This window comes from Diadema antillarum, unplaced genomic scaffold (assembly GCF_040938485.1).
Source record: "Diadema antillarum isolate AM-2024a unplaced genomic scaffold, OU_Dant_1.0 seq00000507_RagTag, whole genome shotgun sequence".
NCBI lineage: Eukaryota > Metazoa > Echinodermata > Echinoidea > Diadematoida > Diadematidae > Diadema > Diadema antillarum.
Genome location: NW_027271462.1, coordinates 3634543 through 3652223, shown reverse-complemented (window position 1 = coordinate 3652223; position 17681 = coordinate 3634543). Strand labels below are relative to the sequence as shown.

At 36.8% G+C, this 17681-nt stretch overlaps 1 protein-coding gene across 1 annotated transcript in view; it reads left to right on the top strand.

Moving 5' to 3' along the window:
• The window catches only part of LOC139734028 (plexin-A4-like), a 44946-nt gene that overhangs the window by 19656 nt on the left and 7609 nt on the right, over nucleotides 1-17681 (top strand). Inside the window, exons 10-25 of the mRNA XM_071644834.1 lie at nucleotides 1172-1417; nucleotides 3353-3541; nucleotides 4804-5026; nucleotides 7566-7708; nucleotides 8314-8435; nucleotides 9074-9139; nucleotides 9877-9951; nucleotides 10728-10794; nucleotides 11170-11316; nucleotides 12449-12602; nucleotides 13060-13169; nucleotides 14454-14559; nucleotides 15237-15322; nucleotides 16027-16116; nucleotides 16655-16824; nucleotides 17464-17611. Coding sequence (XP_071500935.1) covers nucleotides 1172-1417; nucleotides 3353-3541; nucleotides 4804-5026; nucleotides 7566-7708; nucleotides 8314-8435; nucleotides 9074-9139; nucleotides 9877-9951; nucleotides 10728-10794; nucleotides 11170-11316; nucleotides 12449-12602; nucleotides 13060-13169; nucleotides 14454-14559; nucleotides 15237-15322; nucleotides 16027-16116; nucleotides 16655-16824; nucleotides 17464-17611 — 2142 coding nt within the window. The remainder of the gene's footprint in view (nucleotides 1-1171; nucleotides 1418-3352; nucleotides 3542-4803; nucleotides 5027-7565; nucleotides 7709-8313; nucleotides 8436-9073; nucleotides 9140-9876; nucleotides 9952-10727; nucleotides 10795-11169; nucleotides 11317-12448; nucleotides 12603-13059; nucleotides 13170-14453; nucleotides 14560-15236; nucleotides 15323-16026; nucleotides 16117-16654; nucleotides 16825-17463; nucleotides 17612-17681) is intronic.

Here is a 17681-nt window from a genome sequence, read left to right as displayed (position 1 = left end):
TCTGATCTGGATATTCTCCCGCCTGAAACCTACGGCAAACGGGAGACTCCGCCAACTTGATGTGCGCGAAGTTCCTTTCGACTGGGGTCTAGGGCTCTATAGCTCTAGGGTTCTTGATGCTCTCTCGTGCTATCTAAGGCTTATTTTTCAAAATACGATGACAATAAGTAAATCATTTCAAGCGGGAGACATAGAGCCAGGGCGAGAGAAATTAAATCTCAAGCGGGAGAACGGGAGATACTGCAAAAATGAGCTTTTGGCGGGAGATCTCCCGTCGAAAGCGGGAGAGTTGGAGTCTCTGCATCAAATGAGACTTCTTTGAAATTAAGAACTTGATGAGGCCAACCAGTTTGGAGTGATTGACAGAAATATGAGGAGTCAGTGCGTTTTCCTGTTGTTAGCATGTGACACATGCTATAATTCAGAATTCGGACCAACAAAGCCTGTGATATACAATGTATTCTGAAAGAATATTTAGGTGACAGAATATATGTCATAATCTTTATCTGTCTCTCTCTCTCTCTCTCTCTCTTCATTACCTCTACCAAGGAAGGAGATTAAGTGATCATCAGTGTTGGTTTCTCTTTTAACAAAATAAATAATAAAAGTTGTGAATGGATTTGAATGAAACTTGCAGGAAAAGTTGATGAAGACACAAGGAACAGATGATTAAGTTTTGGTAGTGATCCAAGAATTTTTATAGATCTTTGAAGGTTTTTTTGTTCTTTTGGCATATGAGCTTGGGAGTTCAAGCTGCACATACTGGAGGTTTGCATGCACCCACGCACTGAAAGCGTGTGCTGTGCTTGGGCAAGCCACTGCACAGCTGGAAACTGATGACGTAAACAAAAGGATTTTTTAATTGGGAAAGAGTATATCTATTATGTGTATGGTTAGAAATGATTTGCTGTCTTGGCGGTGGTCTGCGCTCTCTGAGTGCATTTCTAGTGTCATTTTCAAATTAATGATGTCATTTCTGATTCATGTAAAAGCAACAACCATAAGGAAAGAACTTCTCTCAAGCACGTTTCATGCATTAAGACCGGAATATAAAGGGGCAAACTTTTGTAGAACTGATACTTTTGTGTTAAAAATGGTTGTGTTGTAGACTAATGTTGAAATATAAATTCTTAACATTGAATTCTTTACTTCTATCTGCCTTTATTTTCAGATTTGTAATGGCAATGGAAGTGCCACCGTTCTTACTTGTCCCTCGCCAACCTATCCTGGGGACACGACATCACGGAGGAGAAGACAAACTGAGGATGGTCTTACGGCTTCCTTACAATTTGACTTTGATGGTTTTGTCATCAACTGGAATGAAATCATCACATACTTCCCAGATCCAGTTTACTACAATTTTGAGGGACCAGATTCAATTTTCAATCTGCCTGAAAGCAACTTGCTAGAACTTAATGTGAGATTTGCTATTAAAATGAAAGTGGAATCAGTGAAAATGTCATACGCCAATTATATCCATCTACATGTAATCTATGTAATGCTTGAGAAGGAAATTGTATTGTATCCTTTCATATTCAAGATTCATCTCTGAAATTCCTTCCATTAGGTTAACCCAGTAAAGTTGAATGTTAGGGGAAGTGTGGTTCTAGTATACCAAGACACTGCTAAAAAAATTCAAGTTTCAAGTTTATTTCCACAAGTTCAGGTAAAAACATATAAATATACAATCAATCAGTTCCAACACATACATATACAAACCAAAAATTATATTGGATAAGTACATAATCACAATTAAAAATTAAAAAGTGTGTGTTCAAGATTGACATAACAATTAAAATAAATGGTGGAGGAAATCAGCAGTAGGCCATTGGCCTTTCGAGGCTGATCCCATGAGCAAATATACAATATTAAAACTGTATGTCATTATACACTGTTTCATAAATCATAAGTGGCATAAAAAAGAACTGGATTTGCAATAAATAGGGACAAAGAAAAAAAAAATAACCGTCTGAATCCAGATAACTATTCAATTTTTTTGAAAGACTATCATTGGTAAATGGGGCAAAAACAGAGAGGAATTCAAGCTGCATATGTTTGAGGTGTGTATGCATGCACTGAGCGCGCACTCGAAGCGCAGTGTGCACTAACCTGACTGATGAGGTACACAGTGGTAGACACAACGGAAAGGCTTCTTTATCATTGGGAAATAGTTTGATTTTCAACATGCATGTACAGAGCATGTAGAGCGTGTGGAGGTGAAGAAGACAACTATTGATATAGAGGGCAACAAAAAGGAATTAAAAGGGGGATCAAAACCATAAGATGTGTGACGAAGAACCATCCTGTACATTTACATGAAGACAGAGAGATATGTATGATTACACACACAAAAAAGAATTATATATATGTATATATAAACCGTTGGTGAATACAGCATGAACTTTGTTGCAGTATATATAATATATATATATTTATTTATTTATATATTAAACTACTTTTGAGTTTGAATTCTGAAAGTACATGTATAATGGGTGTAAAAATGAAATGTCCGACACGTGATATAAATAGATGGCAGTCGCCTGCCTGCTTCTCACTGGTGTCAATGAACTCATGATGAGCTGCCTTCTCTAGCAGGGATCTATAACCTGCTTAAGGATTTTCTCAATACATATTTCTTGTTATATGTGAATATGCTGTATGAAATTAAATCTATGGCAATTGACATACATATATGGAAATATAATTACATTAATTTTATTTGAGGCATGATGGGTGTATTTTGTGCAACTGAAGAACATGAAACATGCGGGACTATCATGGTAATTACACTAAGTTCAAAGCATATAAAATCCTGAAAAGTTGAGCACCCATCCTAAAGTTTTCCATTTAAATTCTCATTAGTTTTCTCCTCTATGTTAAAGGGACTGTACAGTACTGGTTGAGGTAGGGATTCATGTTTTGAACATTCCTAAGTGAGATAATGAAAAGCCTTTTATGAAATATGAAAGAGCATGTAATTTTAAGAGGGATTCAACGTTTATTTGATGAAAATTGGTTTTCAAATGGCTGAGATATCCAAAAAAGTGCTAATAATAAAAGGCGACATGCCCCAACTTTATTAGTATCTCTTTGTTTCACCTTGTTTTTGGATATCTCAGCCACTTCAAAACCGATTTTCATCGAATAAACTTTTGACACCCCTTAGAACTGCATGCTCTTTGACATCTCATAGAGTGGTTTCTAAATATCTCACGAAAAGTTAAAAGCTAAATCTTCACCTCGACCAGAACTGTACACACCCTTTAATACAAAATGTAGCTTCTTTCAGCTTTATGCAATTACCATGCTTTTTCTTATCTCTTTCCCTTCTATCGTCATGTCATATTTTTAGGGAAATAATCTCAACCTGGCCAGCAATGAAGATGATGTGCAGGTCTTTGTTGGTGGAGACGGTGAATGTGTAGTCCAAATCTTGGAAAGCGAAAAGCTGATCTGCAAGATGCCAGAAAAGGCACCATCAGCAGGATTTAATAATGGTTCATTAGGGGAAGGTCCGACAAGAAATCTTCCAGCAGTCCATGTAAGCATAGTTGTCTTTTGTAGATATTAAAGTAGTGTACTATGCCATTGATCGATTGATTTTGTTCTTTCTCCATTAAATTGTTTTTAAAGTTCTTCAGTCATCTTATTTGGCTGTTCTATTTCTATTCTTGTTTTAATAACTGACAAATGTCAGTGGGACGCATCCTTTTATTCAAATGCGTCCATGTTGGAGAAATAATTTTACATTCTAGGTTTAGATTTCAACTTAGAAATATGTCTAAGCAGTTTGTAACATTTCTCTGTGAAATGGAGAAAACAATGAGAAGATACAGTTTCTTTAAAGGACAGAAAACCTCTGTAGTTGTGTAGAGTCCACTATGTTTCTTGACATTTTACACATATTGTGATCAGTAGGTAGGCCTATTGTGTGCATAAGGGAAATTATGATATTGTTTTTTTTTTATAACCATGTGGTATAGTCAAATGAGTTTAGACTGTATTCCATAGTTACCACATGCACACTATTCCTTTTGATGCCCCTGAAGAAATTTGCATCATCTGTTCTTGAAGTCGGTAGAAATATATATATTTTTTTTTTGCCAGAAATCCATTGTATAATGAACAATGCTTTGCAGAATTTATTTGATGCATTTTCTTTTAACATTTTTGAATTAACAAAATTGTAAGCACCAAAACTTATTGAATTAACACAAATACGAAGAATTTGCTAACTCTTGCTTGTTATTACTTAATCGTTATGTATATCATGCACATTCATACAGACACAGAATTGTTTGGTGGTATAAAAAGTGGGTATATGCTGTTAAAATTGTATATTCATAGCTGGTGGAAATATGCTTTGATTGCTGTATTGACTGAAAGCCTTAGAGACATTGAAGATTTAACCCCAAATGTTGTTAAGTATAGATGCTGTTGGGAATATGCTGTTAGAATAAGTATATCAATAGCAGGTGAAAATATGCTTTCATTGCTCTATTGACTGAAAGCATAAGAGACATTAAAGATTTAACCCCAAATGTGGTTAGGTATGAAATTACCATGATCACAAGACACAAATGAACATTTAATGGACATTGGTTACATGTAAGTACTGTAAGTTGGCATGTTATAATGTACTAAGAACTTGGTCTCTTGTGTTAAGATGGACCATGGACCAATATCATTCATTGTGAGCTACAGCAAATAATAAACATCCATATCTGCACTCATTTCACAAATACAAATAATTTCCCTATTCATGTAACATGCTTGACTCATCTTACTGTTGTCACTTTGCAGGTGAGTCAAGGCAACCTTGGCTTTTCTGTTGGCTATGTGCAGTACCCAACAGGTTTACCTTTGGGCGCCATCATCGGTGGTGCTTGTGGCGGTGCTGTGCTGATCATCATTGTGATGGTGCTGGTTGGCTTCGGACTGTACCGTAGGAGTTACGAGAACTTGGACAAGCAGGCGCAGGAACTTGAGTTGGTTGAAAAGAAAATCCAACAGAAAGTCGAAGCTGGTATGGAAAAATTTCAGTCATTGGTAGATCTTTGTCACTTGTTTCTTCAATATAACATAAGATCCAATAGGTCCCCTTCATATACTGCCTTGACAAAGGTGCACTCGTACAGATAAGATTATGTTTAAATTAGGTGATATGGGATTTTTTTTGTGTGCAAATATACTGCAAGGGAAATTAATATGTTAATTATGATTTTGTAATATTTTGATTTCTTTTTCTGGATGTGATGTCATAGGGTCATGTCGTAGGGTCATTAGTTAGACTGAACATGACAGAACAAGAGTGCTGTATGTTGATTATATTTCTTATTATTTCAAGATTTTACCATTGGTACAGGCCTGTATGAACTATGGTCTACAGGATATACACTAGGAGATGTTTCCTTTAGTTTTTGACATTTTCTAGGTAAAGATGAGGGACAAAGATGGGGTAGGGTTGTGATTGGAAATCATATTTGTGCTAGTCATCACATGCAACTTACATTATTTTGGTCTATGTATCTACTTTTGTCTTTTCAATCATTTTTTTTTTCTTGGTGTAAATGTGTGTTACTAGTACCTTACTACACGTGTTGCAAAGAGTACATGTAGATATTTTGTAGCTTATTAGCTCACCTGAGCCAAAGGCTCAAGTGAGCTATTGCGATCGCCCTTCGTCCGGCGTCCGTCGTGCGTCGTGCGTCGTCCGTCGTGCGTCGTCCGTCGTCCGTCGTGCGTAAACTTTTTACATTTTCATCTTCTTCTTGAAAACCCCAAGACCGATTTTCATCAAACTTGGCAGGTAGCATCCCTAGGGGGTTAGGAACTCAATTTGTTAAAATGGGCACCATGCCCCACCCAGGGGGCCCCCAGGGGGGCCCAAACCCCCCAAAATTAAGGAATCTGTAAAAATCTTCTTCTCTAGAACCAGAAGTGATAGAGCTAAGTTAATACTATGAGTTAGTACATTGATGACTGTAGTTTCAAGTTTGTTCATGGCAGAATCAGGGGTGCCCCCCTTGGGACCCAGGGGAGGGGGGTGGGGAGGGGTTCTAATGGGGCCTAAATTGTACATTTTCATCTTCTTCTTGAGAACCCCATGACCCATTTTCACCAAACTTGGCAGGTAGCATCCCTAGGGGGTTAGGAACTTAATTTGTTAAGATGGGCACCGTGCCCCACCCAGGGGGCCCCTAGGGGGCCCAAACCCCCCAAAATTAAGGAATCTGTAAAAATCTTCTTCTCTAGAACCAGAAGTGATAGAGCTAAGTTAATACTATGAGTTAGTACATTGATGACTGTAGTTTCAAGTTTGTTCATGGCAGAATCAGGGGTGCCCCCCTTGGGACCCAGGGGAGGGGGGTGGGGAGGGGTTCTAATGGGGCCTAAATTGTACATTTTCATCTTCTTCTTGAGAACCCCATGACCCATTTTCACCAAACTTGGCAGGTAGCATCCCTAGGGGGTTAGGAACTTAATTTGTTAAGATGGGCACCGTGCCCCACCCAGGGGGCCCCTAGGGGGCCCAAACCCCCCAAAATTAAGGAATCTGTAAAAATCTTCTTCTCTAGAACTAGAAGTGATAGAGCTAAGTTAATACTATGAGTTAGTACATTGATGACTGTAGTTTCAAGTTTGTTCATGGCAGAATCAGGGGTGCCCCCCTTGTGACCCAGGGGAGGGGGGTGAGGAGGGGTCCTAATGGGGCCTAAATTGTACATTTTTATCTTCTTCTTGAGAACCCCATTACCTATTTTCACCAAACTTGGCAGGTAGCATCCCTAAGGGATTAGGATCTCAATTTGTTAAAATGGGCACCATGCCCCACCCAGGGGGCCCCCAGGGGGCCCAAACTCCCAAAATGAAAGAATCTTTAAAAATCTTCTCTAGAATTAGAAGTTATAGAGCTAAGATGAAATACTATGAGTGAGTTCATTAATGACTGTAGTTTCAAGTTTGTTCATAGGAGATCCAGGGGTGCCCATTTGGGGGGCAGGGGTGGGTGGTTGGGAAGGTCCAAATGGGGGCCTGAATTGTACATTTTCATCTTCTTCCTGAAAACCTCATAATGGATTTTCGTCAAACTTGGCAGGTAGCATCCCTAGGGGGTCAGGATCTCAATTTATCAAAATGGGCACCATGCCCCACCCAGAGGGCCCCAGGGGACCCCAATCCCCCCAAATTAAGGAATCTTAAAAAATTTGGCCCTTATTGTACATTTTCATCTTCTACTTGAGAATGCCTGGTCAAATTTTGGTAGAGCTGTGAATAATTTAGATTAGTGACCGCGTGAAAGGTGAACTTGCGATACTCAGGTGAGCGCTAGACCCGCGGGTCTCTTATGTAAAGATACTACTACTACTACTACTACTAAAGATATAGCCATATGTGCAATTCTTGTATTATATTAATCCTCTTTCAGAAAACTGTGGAGGTTCACACTGTGCCATTTAGAAAAGAAATAGCATGCAACTTTATGGCATAATTTTTCATAATTTAAAAGAGGTATTCTGGAGTGAAAATGACCTAATATTTTTTACTATGCATCTTTTGAACAGCATTCCATGACCTCCAGGCTGACATGTCAGAAGTAGAGGAACAGGTCAAAGGTCTAGGCATTCCCTTTGTCAACACCCAGGACTACACACGAAACATGCTCTTCTCCGGGCTCGATGTCCTTCCTGCCACGTCAGATCCCGAAGTAAGTCCAATTCATAAAGTCACAAAAATGCATTTTCAAAACTCTTCAAAGATAACTTTGCCCTTGTGGTTACTGACTCTTTCATTGCTCTTCATAGAAGGCCAGGGCCCCATTTCATTAAAAAAACAAAAACAAAACAAAACAAACCAAAAGAAAAAAAAATATATATAATAGCAACTCTTGCTGGAATGGCAATTGTCATGGTAATGACAAGAATCGGGCTTCCTGATTGGCTGTTGCTATTGGAAGTTACAGTACTCTTCTAGCAAGAGTTGCTATCTTAACATTTTTTTTAAAAATGAAATAGGACCAAGAAGTGACAATCATTGTCACTGCTGATAATGGGCTATCCTCCTTTTGTATTTTCTCCATTTTTTATTGCGCTTTATTTGTAAAACTTTTACTTTATTGTATGGAATACATTGATTTTTGCTATGAAAAAAATACAAACAAACAAACACAGCTGAGATAGCCATCAAGTCACGAATTCTGTCAAGAATTTGTTGTAGTTTTATGTACAAAAATATAATGAGGTGAAATAGCTTCAGCGCTGGATGAAACAGTGAGCATTTTGCAATTTTTTTGTAATTCTATTACTAATGCAGTATTTGGATGCTGATCTGGAAAGGGCCATGATAATGTTCTCGAGGCAGCTCGGCAATAAAGACTTCTTGACCAACTTCATCCATGAACTAGAAGACAAAAGGAGGTCACATCGCAGAGACAGGTTAGCTTTTCCATATGAATATTTCTTCTTCATACAGTGTATGTATATGCATCAGTCTGTGCAATGTATAAAGTAGTTGTTATTACATGTCAGTGAAAAAAAAGGATAGGGTATAGTCATTTGCATGATATTTCAGACAGGTCTTGTTGAATATATGCTTTGTATGCTCCAATTATTTTCCACACTGGAGCCAATGTACATTGTCATGTACATTGTATACACATGTAATGTATTTATGCTTCCTTGTATATGATGGTACTTTACCGGCCAGTTTGTAGAGAGAGAGAGAGAGAAAACAAAACAAAAACAGATCAACTGGTTATTTTAGTGTTAGATGTAAGCTACCAGTAATTTTTGCCTACAGGAAATATTTGAAGGAATGGAAATATATTATCAGAATATTCATGTACATTGTATGTATTTACATGTCCATTTAACTTTTACACATGGATGTAATCTTTCCCTTACGACACTTTCATAGCACAGCATATGTTAGTGAAAAGAGAAAAGGGAACAATATTTGAAGGTCTTAACTGATGCCAGTGATTTGTTTATCTGAATAAATGTGCTTTTGATTTCATTTGTTCAGATTGTGACATTAACGTCAGCCTCATACTTTTTGTATCTCCATGTTTCAGAGTCAACATTGCCTCACTAATCACAGTCATTCTTGTGTCAGAGGGAAAATTTGAATACTTCACAAAGTGAGTTGTAATCAGTACAGAGAATTAATTCTGACTTTAAGAAGCACATTTTACATGGTGGCAGTGATATAGAACATGCAAAATGTAGCAATGAGCATATGATTTGCTGAATCGGTTCGTTTGAATTCATACAACATAATAACATATTAAAAATGCTTTGTTTCCTAGTTTGCCACAAGATTGAAAAATCCTTGTAGATGTTACAGAGGACCCACCAACTCCAAAACTGTTAAGTTTTGAAAACCATAATTCATTTGGTTGTCAGCTTTCTTACCATGACGGTCAATTGAAGGCTGTGGAAATGAAGTTGGACAAAGTATAATCACATTATTTCAAAGTTTGTAGTCTGCATAATTCTTGTATGAAATCTGTGCTAACAACTTTAAAAATGTAATCAATTTTATTAGGCTTTATGGGTTGCCCACTACATTATAACTGTTATTAAAGCTGGTATCCAAAATATATAATTGAAACATTTTATAGTACATCCATATCAGAGCTTAAGCAGTCATGTCTTGCATGCGCTGTGTTATCGTGTTGATTGCATAGTTTCACTTTGTGCTTGATGAAGTGTGACTTGAAATAGACACGAGGAAACCTAGTTTTTATAAATTTTCCATGAAGTCAGTACAGTTTACTTCGATTTTTGTAAATTTACCATCTTACTTTATACCCATGATCACAAAATTACTGCAAATATCTAATTTTCTAATTTATCTCTCACCTCTAAATGCCAGGATTTTGCTGACTCTTCTTGAGGAGAAAATTGCAGACAGTGCCGATACTGGTAACATGAGGTCACTTTTCAGAAGGTATGACTTGTGCACAATTATGCTCAGCTGATGAACAAACCTGCTTCTTAGAGTAGAAGCTCATCTGTATTGGAAATTCAACTGAAGTTGGCTTGGTCTGTTTGGTATTATAAAGCTAATGAATGGTTATGCTATGTTTTGTGATTATGGAAACTATGCACATAATTTCATCAGGGATACTGTATATATATCCTTTAGTATTCATCAACAGGCTTTTTTTTTTTGTGTGTCATGGCTTTACTGGTAGCTCTAAGTGTGGTACAAACTTCTGTAACATATTCTAATGCTGCTCCATTCATTGAGTTGGATTATGCCGATTAATTCAGTACTGTTGCACCAGTTCCATACTTTAATCTGTTGAGGACGGACTGATTTTACTACAACATGCATTTCCCACGGACACCTGCACAAGTATGCTCAGGACTAGTCCTCAACGGGTTAAACTCTTGGTTATGTCATTTGTTCTGTCATAAGCTCCCCAGCATTGGTACTCTATTCTCTTCCACTATATATTTCTGTGTCTCGGCTTGCAATGTTTCTTCTCCATACACAGAATTTCAATGTGAAATGTATGCACATATTACATTTTATTTGCAGTGATACAACTGTCAAAGAATGATAATTATGTTAAGAGTGTCATGGTATGACTAGATGCTGGACAACAGCAAATTCATAACTTTTCTGGTACTGGTGACATTTCTCTTTTCTCATTTATGTTCATAGTCAACAATTTTTCTTGCCTATTTTTTCTCTCATCATTTCTGTGCATCAAACAGGACTGAGACTATTTTGGAGAAGCTCTTGTCAAATTGGCTTTCTCTCTGCATGTTTGGCTTCTTGAAGGTTGGTGTCAATCATCTCTCCATTTTTTAATGACTTTCAGATTTGCATGCATCTTTTCTAATCAAAGCATCAGTGGATTTGAAATGATCATTCTAAATTTGTTGTACACTTTCAGGGGCAGATCCAGGAATTCCGTGAAGAGGGGGCGCCTTTACAAAATTAAAGGGGGGGGGGGGGGGGGCCAAGCATCAATTTAAACTCATATTTTCTCTTTGCTGAAATATTAATTATAAAGTCACTCAGGTTATGCAATACATTAAAAAAAATACAATTATCATTTTCACTGCTGTATTTATTTGTATCTTTTCCTGAGCTGTGTACCCCATTAAAGTCATTCTAATCAGATCGTTCCATCATAATTTTTCATGTTTGTAGAAACACGTTGCCCAGTCTCTGTACTTGCTGTACCAGTCCATCAAGATCCAGTGTGAGAAAGGACCGGTAGACATCGTCACCGGGCAGTCATACTTCTCCCTCAACTTTGACTGTCTCCTGGAGGAGGATGTGGAATTCCAGGAAGTGGTAGGAACGGACAATTGTCTGTCCATAATTGTTGCTGACTCTTTTGCATGAGTGAGGTGTAGCAGTAATGCCAGACAAGCCAGATTGAAAGCTTTAAACCTTTGACTGCTACAGTGGTGACTGCAAGATATTCGAGAAGGTTGCTCAGCAGGAAAGCCAGTATAAGATATACTATGGTCAGCCAGGCTACAGAAATAGTTGTTATATGTATAACTACTTATAACAGCTTTTCATCATTTTGAAATATGGATATGGAAATAATCAGCATTTACCTTTAGGATAACAAAAGCAAATTACCTGTGTGAAAGAAACACTTGTGGTAGATTTGTTCATTTTAGAAGAATTTAATATTTAGATATGATAGGTAGGGAGGACTGAAAATTGTATTGTCAACTGCTTATAGTACTGCCTCATGTTCTTTTAGGTTGGCCATATTCTGGTTTGTAATAATTTCGTGTATACTTAAGATTTTCTTCTCTCAGATAAGGAGTATTCCTCTCCTCTAGTGATTACAGTCGTCTGACTGTGTTGGAAATATTGACGTTTTCCATCATAACACCATGCCATTCAGGCAACAATTTCTTCTCACCTGATTCTATCAATGTTACTTTATACCTCTTGACGCATCTGTAACTTTCACATAAATAATTCAGCCCTGTGTAATACCCATCCCTACAACCTCCTCAAGAACAGTTGGCCTATTTCATTTTGTTTTCTTTTATTGACATTATTGACATTGACCTAGCTTTAAATCCATTATTTACCATTTGCAGATGGAACAAAAACCCAGCATTACTGCTTCAAAATAGTTCAAAAATGTGAGTTAGGGATAGAAGCAACCAATGTAAAAATTTGAAACAGTATAATCAATGTTAGATATTGCTACATATACAAAATGTGAACAATAGATATAATAAAAATTTTTCCAAACTAAACCGTCTACAGTTATGGTGTAATGAGAAAAATAGTGATGTCTCTTTATATTTTAGGCTTTGTTGCAAAAATTGTATAAGGTATGATGTTTTGTGATACACAGGTGACCTACACATATGCATCAAAAGTGATATCATTTTTAAAATCTCTGCTCCCAAAGGTAAACAGGACCTTTAAATTAATCTCTTCTTTCATTCAGAATCTATCTGTGGTGGGCAGCAGCGGGAAACACGAGTATTATGTCAAGGTCCTGGATGTTGACAGTATCACCCAAGCCAAGCAAAAGATCCTGGATGCAGCCTACCGGAGGCGGCACGTTGTCAATCAGAAGAGAGCCCATGAGATGGATTTGAGTATGTAATGTCGTACAGCCAGTTTGTTTCAGCTATATTTTCACACAAGTAATTTTTAACGCATGACTAGGTAAGAATGATTTAGTGTGTTTCTCATCCTGTGAAATACGGTTATTAATTACTGGAACGTATGGCAGGCAAAAAGATTGGCATGCCTTTCCTTTGTGCAACGTGCCTTCTGGTTGTGCGAAATGTTCAAAAATTCCCACTTTTATAGAATCATGAACTTTTTTTGTGCTTGGAAGTACAGGCTTGATGTTAAAAACACACTTAATACTGACTTGCTGGCTCTCCAAATATATGTAAAATCCATTGTGACCATATTTGTTATGCCCAAGCACAAGTGACTAAATGTATGTTAAACTCAATGAGAGTGTAACAAACAGCTACAGTTTGTGTTTTTAATAGCTCTAAATAGTCATTTTAACATGTGTTCTTTTCCCTATTTTGCTTAAAGTGTGGTACCATCCAGGAGGAGAGCAGAGACTTTTGAGGGACCAAGACGATTTCAACACCCCGGCTGACAGCAGCAAGCCTGTCCAGGTCAACACTATAGAGACCATGGGGGTATGTTATCACATACCGTATTATAAACACTTGGAATATATTTGTATAATCATATGTTTGTATATCTCAAGGTTGATTATACATACACAAACCCCAGAAAAATTACAAAATGTTGTGAAGTCAGTTATGACTGAAATATGACTGAAAGGTCTAAATCTAAATGATAAACCTGTTCCATTCTGAATTTTGAAATCCACATAGACTTGATAAACAGGCCACCAGGTTCTTGTATGGAACGGCGTGACACTTGAAACTTCACTTCTTTTCTGAAGTGTGTTCCAATAGCATCTTGAATTGACCCTTCATGTCCATTTATGGAAGCCTGTAGTGTTTGAATGCCTAAACTCCAGCGCACTTCGCTGTGTTTACCAATGTATAATACTGATTTACTAAAAAATGTTTGCATTTGAACGTAAGATTTGTCATTATTTCTTTATAATACAGTGTAGGAAAGATGTATGTTGGTCAATTTTGTAAGCTTTCATAGTGACAGATCAAGTGTAAACATGAATATTTCATCTGAACAGCCATAGTCATAAGCCATTTGCATGTCAGATGCACTCTATTTACAATGTCAAAGTTGTTTTGAAAGTATCCACAAAGGGACAATGATATATCTTAAATACCTCCTGCTGAACTCAGGCAAGTCTCTAGTTGATGCCTAGCTTAGATTATCACCTTCAAAGACCTTTATAAAATCAAGTACTAGTATGAGATTGGATTATACTTTGAAAATGATCTGTCTGGAAGGAAAGAACATTTTTATAATCATCCTTAAACCCATTGAGGAAGAGTCGTGAGTATACTCAAGCAAGTGTCTATTGGAAATTAATGTTGTAGCAACAGTATAGTCAGGCACAGTATACTCAGGCAAGTGTCTATGGGAAATGCATGTTGTAGTAAAATCAGCCTGTCCTCAATGGGTTAATGTTTCTGAATTACATCACACTGTATAGTACTCAACTCATATCATCCTCCCATACTCTTTTTTTTGGCACTGCTCTTAAAAGTGATTAAGTCTGCAAATTACCAGCACTTCAATTTTAATGGACAGAAAGTGAAATAGGTTAGAACATTTGCTCAAATTTTTCACCGTAAAATATATTTGCTTAATTTTATGTGCCATAGTTTTAGTTATTATATTCATGAATTTCAATCAAGTGGTAACTTATACATTGATTCCTTGGCAACATACATTATGTACTTGAATGAAGTTTAGTTACACTGTTGTATGTGTTGATTGAAAGAAAACAATAGACTGTATGTTGTTCCCATCTATGGTAGGTTACTGATAACAACCGTGTGGCATTGATTGAGAAAGTTGCTTCCATTGAAAACCGGAGTGGAAACTACCAGCCAGTGTCAGTGGATACCCTCATGTTTCATATCTGTGAGTTTTAGCCTTATAAAATATTACATACAACTGTAACATTCATGCTGATAAATTTACCGGTACTATATATTATGCAATATCTTTTTTTTTTTTTAAGTTTGTTTTTTGTTTTTTTAATTTTGTCGAATTTTGTGAGTCTGTTGCTATTAACAAATTTTACAAGATGCTATTAAAATGTCATTCTGACCCACAAAAATGTAACATGCATGCATACATACTGTACATGTACATGTTCTGGTTCACAGGACACAGTACATGTACATATATGCGCATGTGCATGCACCCCCCCCCCCTTTAATTTTGTAATGGCGTTTTCCCTTTACGGAATTCCTGGATCCGCCCCTGAAGAAAATTGAATATTTGACATACAATATCATGTTTGAATGTTTTGTATTCAGCAAAATCTACTGCATCTAAACTTCAAGGCTGATATAAAAAAAAACATGTAAAATGTCGATTTCATGGAGAGACTTCTCTGTATTTCTGTGGCTTGATGTATTAGGTTTAACTGCAAAGCATACATGTAGAATTTGGAAGAATGTAAAAAAGGTATCAAAGTTAGAAATTTGACGATAGTTGACTTTATCAGGCTTTTAAGCAAGCTTGGTTTGCCAAAGAAGGAAGGAAGGAAGGAGGTGGTGAGGATGTAAACATTTTGTTTTCTCTATCCTAAGATGATGGCCAGGGACAAAATGATGCGAGGATTAGAGACTACACCAAGATTCAGACACGTGAAGGAGGCTATCGCTTGTGGCATCTAGTAAGTGATTCTGTCTACCAATAATGTCAACTGCAATAATGAATTATTTTATTGAAGAAAATGATGAGATGACGAGGATAAAGGGAAAGAAATTAAATGTTTTAAAATGTAATAAATGCATATAAAAGTGGCAATGATAAAACTTTAACTCATCATTATCATTTGAGTATCTTGCTGAACTATACATTGCAAGAGGTGTTAGCTTGTTTTCAAATTAATATTAGCATCTATGTATATTATAGGTATAGCTGGGCTTTAAGTGGTGGCGTGACGACCAGGAGTCACTGAAGATTGATGCTGGGCCACCAAATAGCCTGGGAGATTAACTGTATGTTGCCCACTGGGGCAACTGAGATTCAAATTGCTTTTTTTATGTTTCCTTTTTTTGGCCACTAAAATTTCAAATTTTGAGTGTCCCAAACAAGCCACCAGACTGGAGCCCTGCTATTGGAGACCATTAATACAACATACTACATGATCTAGTATTAAATGAAGTATAGGAATATTACATGGGTGTCTGGAGCCCTCATCGGGCTCATACATTGTACTGCATAATGTGTAAATTTTTGATGGTGAAGATCATTTTATATCTAGATAGATACCTTTTGACACTAGATAGAATACAATAGTCCTGAATTTTTTATGTTTTGTTTTGGTGATTGGGCTGGAATAAAACTTCAGATTTGTTGATTGTCTTTTGTAAGGTTCCAGAGGAGCAGATGAACACAGATGCCCCTCAGTCCAGGACCAAGCTGGACAAGGAGTTCTCTGCTCCCCATCTCTTGGTTACCAAGGTACATATGATGGGAAATGTCCCCTGGTCTCAGTACTTACTAATATTAAAACCAACTTAATCACTCCTTATTTCTATGAATTACATTATCAAATAAAGCTGTTTTGATATTAAAGTAAATGCTAAGCTGTTTTCATATTAAGGTACACTTGTAAATGCTAATATCGTTGTCTAAGGGATATTTCTGTGCAATTTTCTGTTTTGAATACTTATCAAAAATCTCTTGATAGCTTTATTTTCGAAACATTCATACACAGTAATGTTGTAAGAAAATGTCATGTTATTTAATGCGTAAAGTATACACACATTAGATCTTTTAACTGTCATTGTATACAGTGTACTTCATTACTACAGAACAGTTTTATTTACTGCCTTGCTTGAAATTTGATCAGAATCTGAAAAATGAAATAGATATATAAATGACATTCTTTGTGTGTGTGTGTTTGTTTTCATTTTGTTTTGTTTTTCTTGGTCATGCCCTTATTCACTATCAATACTAAATTAGAGATCTAACTGGCTATTACATGATTTTGGTACAGAAAACAATCGAGCCCTTCTTGAACAACTTCCTTTCCACCATCTTGAATAAACCTGAGGAGACGCCGGTCACTATCAAATACCTGTTTGACTTCTTTGACGAGATGGCTGGTCAGCATTGTGGTGGGAATGAGAAAATTGGAGAATGTGCTGAGGCTTGGAAGAGCAACAGGTGAGAATTTAGAATTGCTGAATAATTTGCAAAGAAAACAATGTCATTATGATGTATTTTTATGTATAGAAAAATAGCCTAGGATAGTATACAAGGCCAAGGCATCTCATTGAATAGACTATGTGACTCTCTGCAGTATAAGTGTTTCAGCAAACTGTGAATTTTAATTGAGTTCATGATCTTTTTTCAAAGTTTCTATTTAAATGAAATTTTGATCATTTTAGCTTTTTACTATTTGATAGTATTAGAATTTACAGTAAGTTTATGGCTAGGAATCTACTTCTGCATGTGTTTATCTGTTAAAGCAGTTTCAGGGGGACAAATCACATCATCATGTTGAAATGTGAAATTTTGAGTTTCCTTCTGTCTTGACTTTGAAAAAAAAATGGAAGAAAAAGTGAATGTTATTCTTTCTTTTGATAGATCAAATGTATCTGGATACATATGCATGTTTCTTTCTCCTTTTGAAGTGTTCCACACCACTAATTGATTCACACACTGCTATCACTGTTCTAGAGAAAAATATCTTTTGGTATGTGTGAACATGCTTTGGTTATGCTGTGCTGACCAATACGTTGTAGTGGATTGTTCATTGTCACTATTATATTCTTATCTTTTTGTCAAATCTATCACTAAAAGTCTTCCTCTACACTACTGGGTGACCACCTTGACCCATCCCTCCTACGTGTTTGACATGCGCCAGTCTCGTTGTGCTGACCAGAGTGTCTCGGTCCTGGCCAACATGCTGGACAACGCCTTCAAGAAGGTCATCCCTGAGAAGAAAGAGGTATGCACTGATCACTACTCATGCAGTTGACCAAGAAAAAAGCCAATCTCCAACAGCAAATAACATGAGA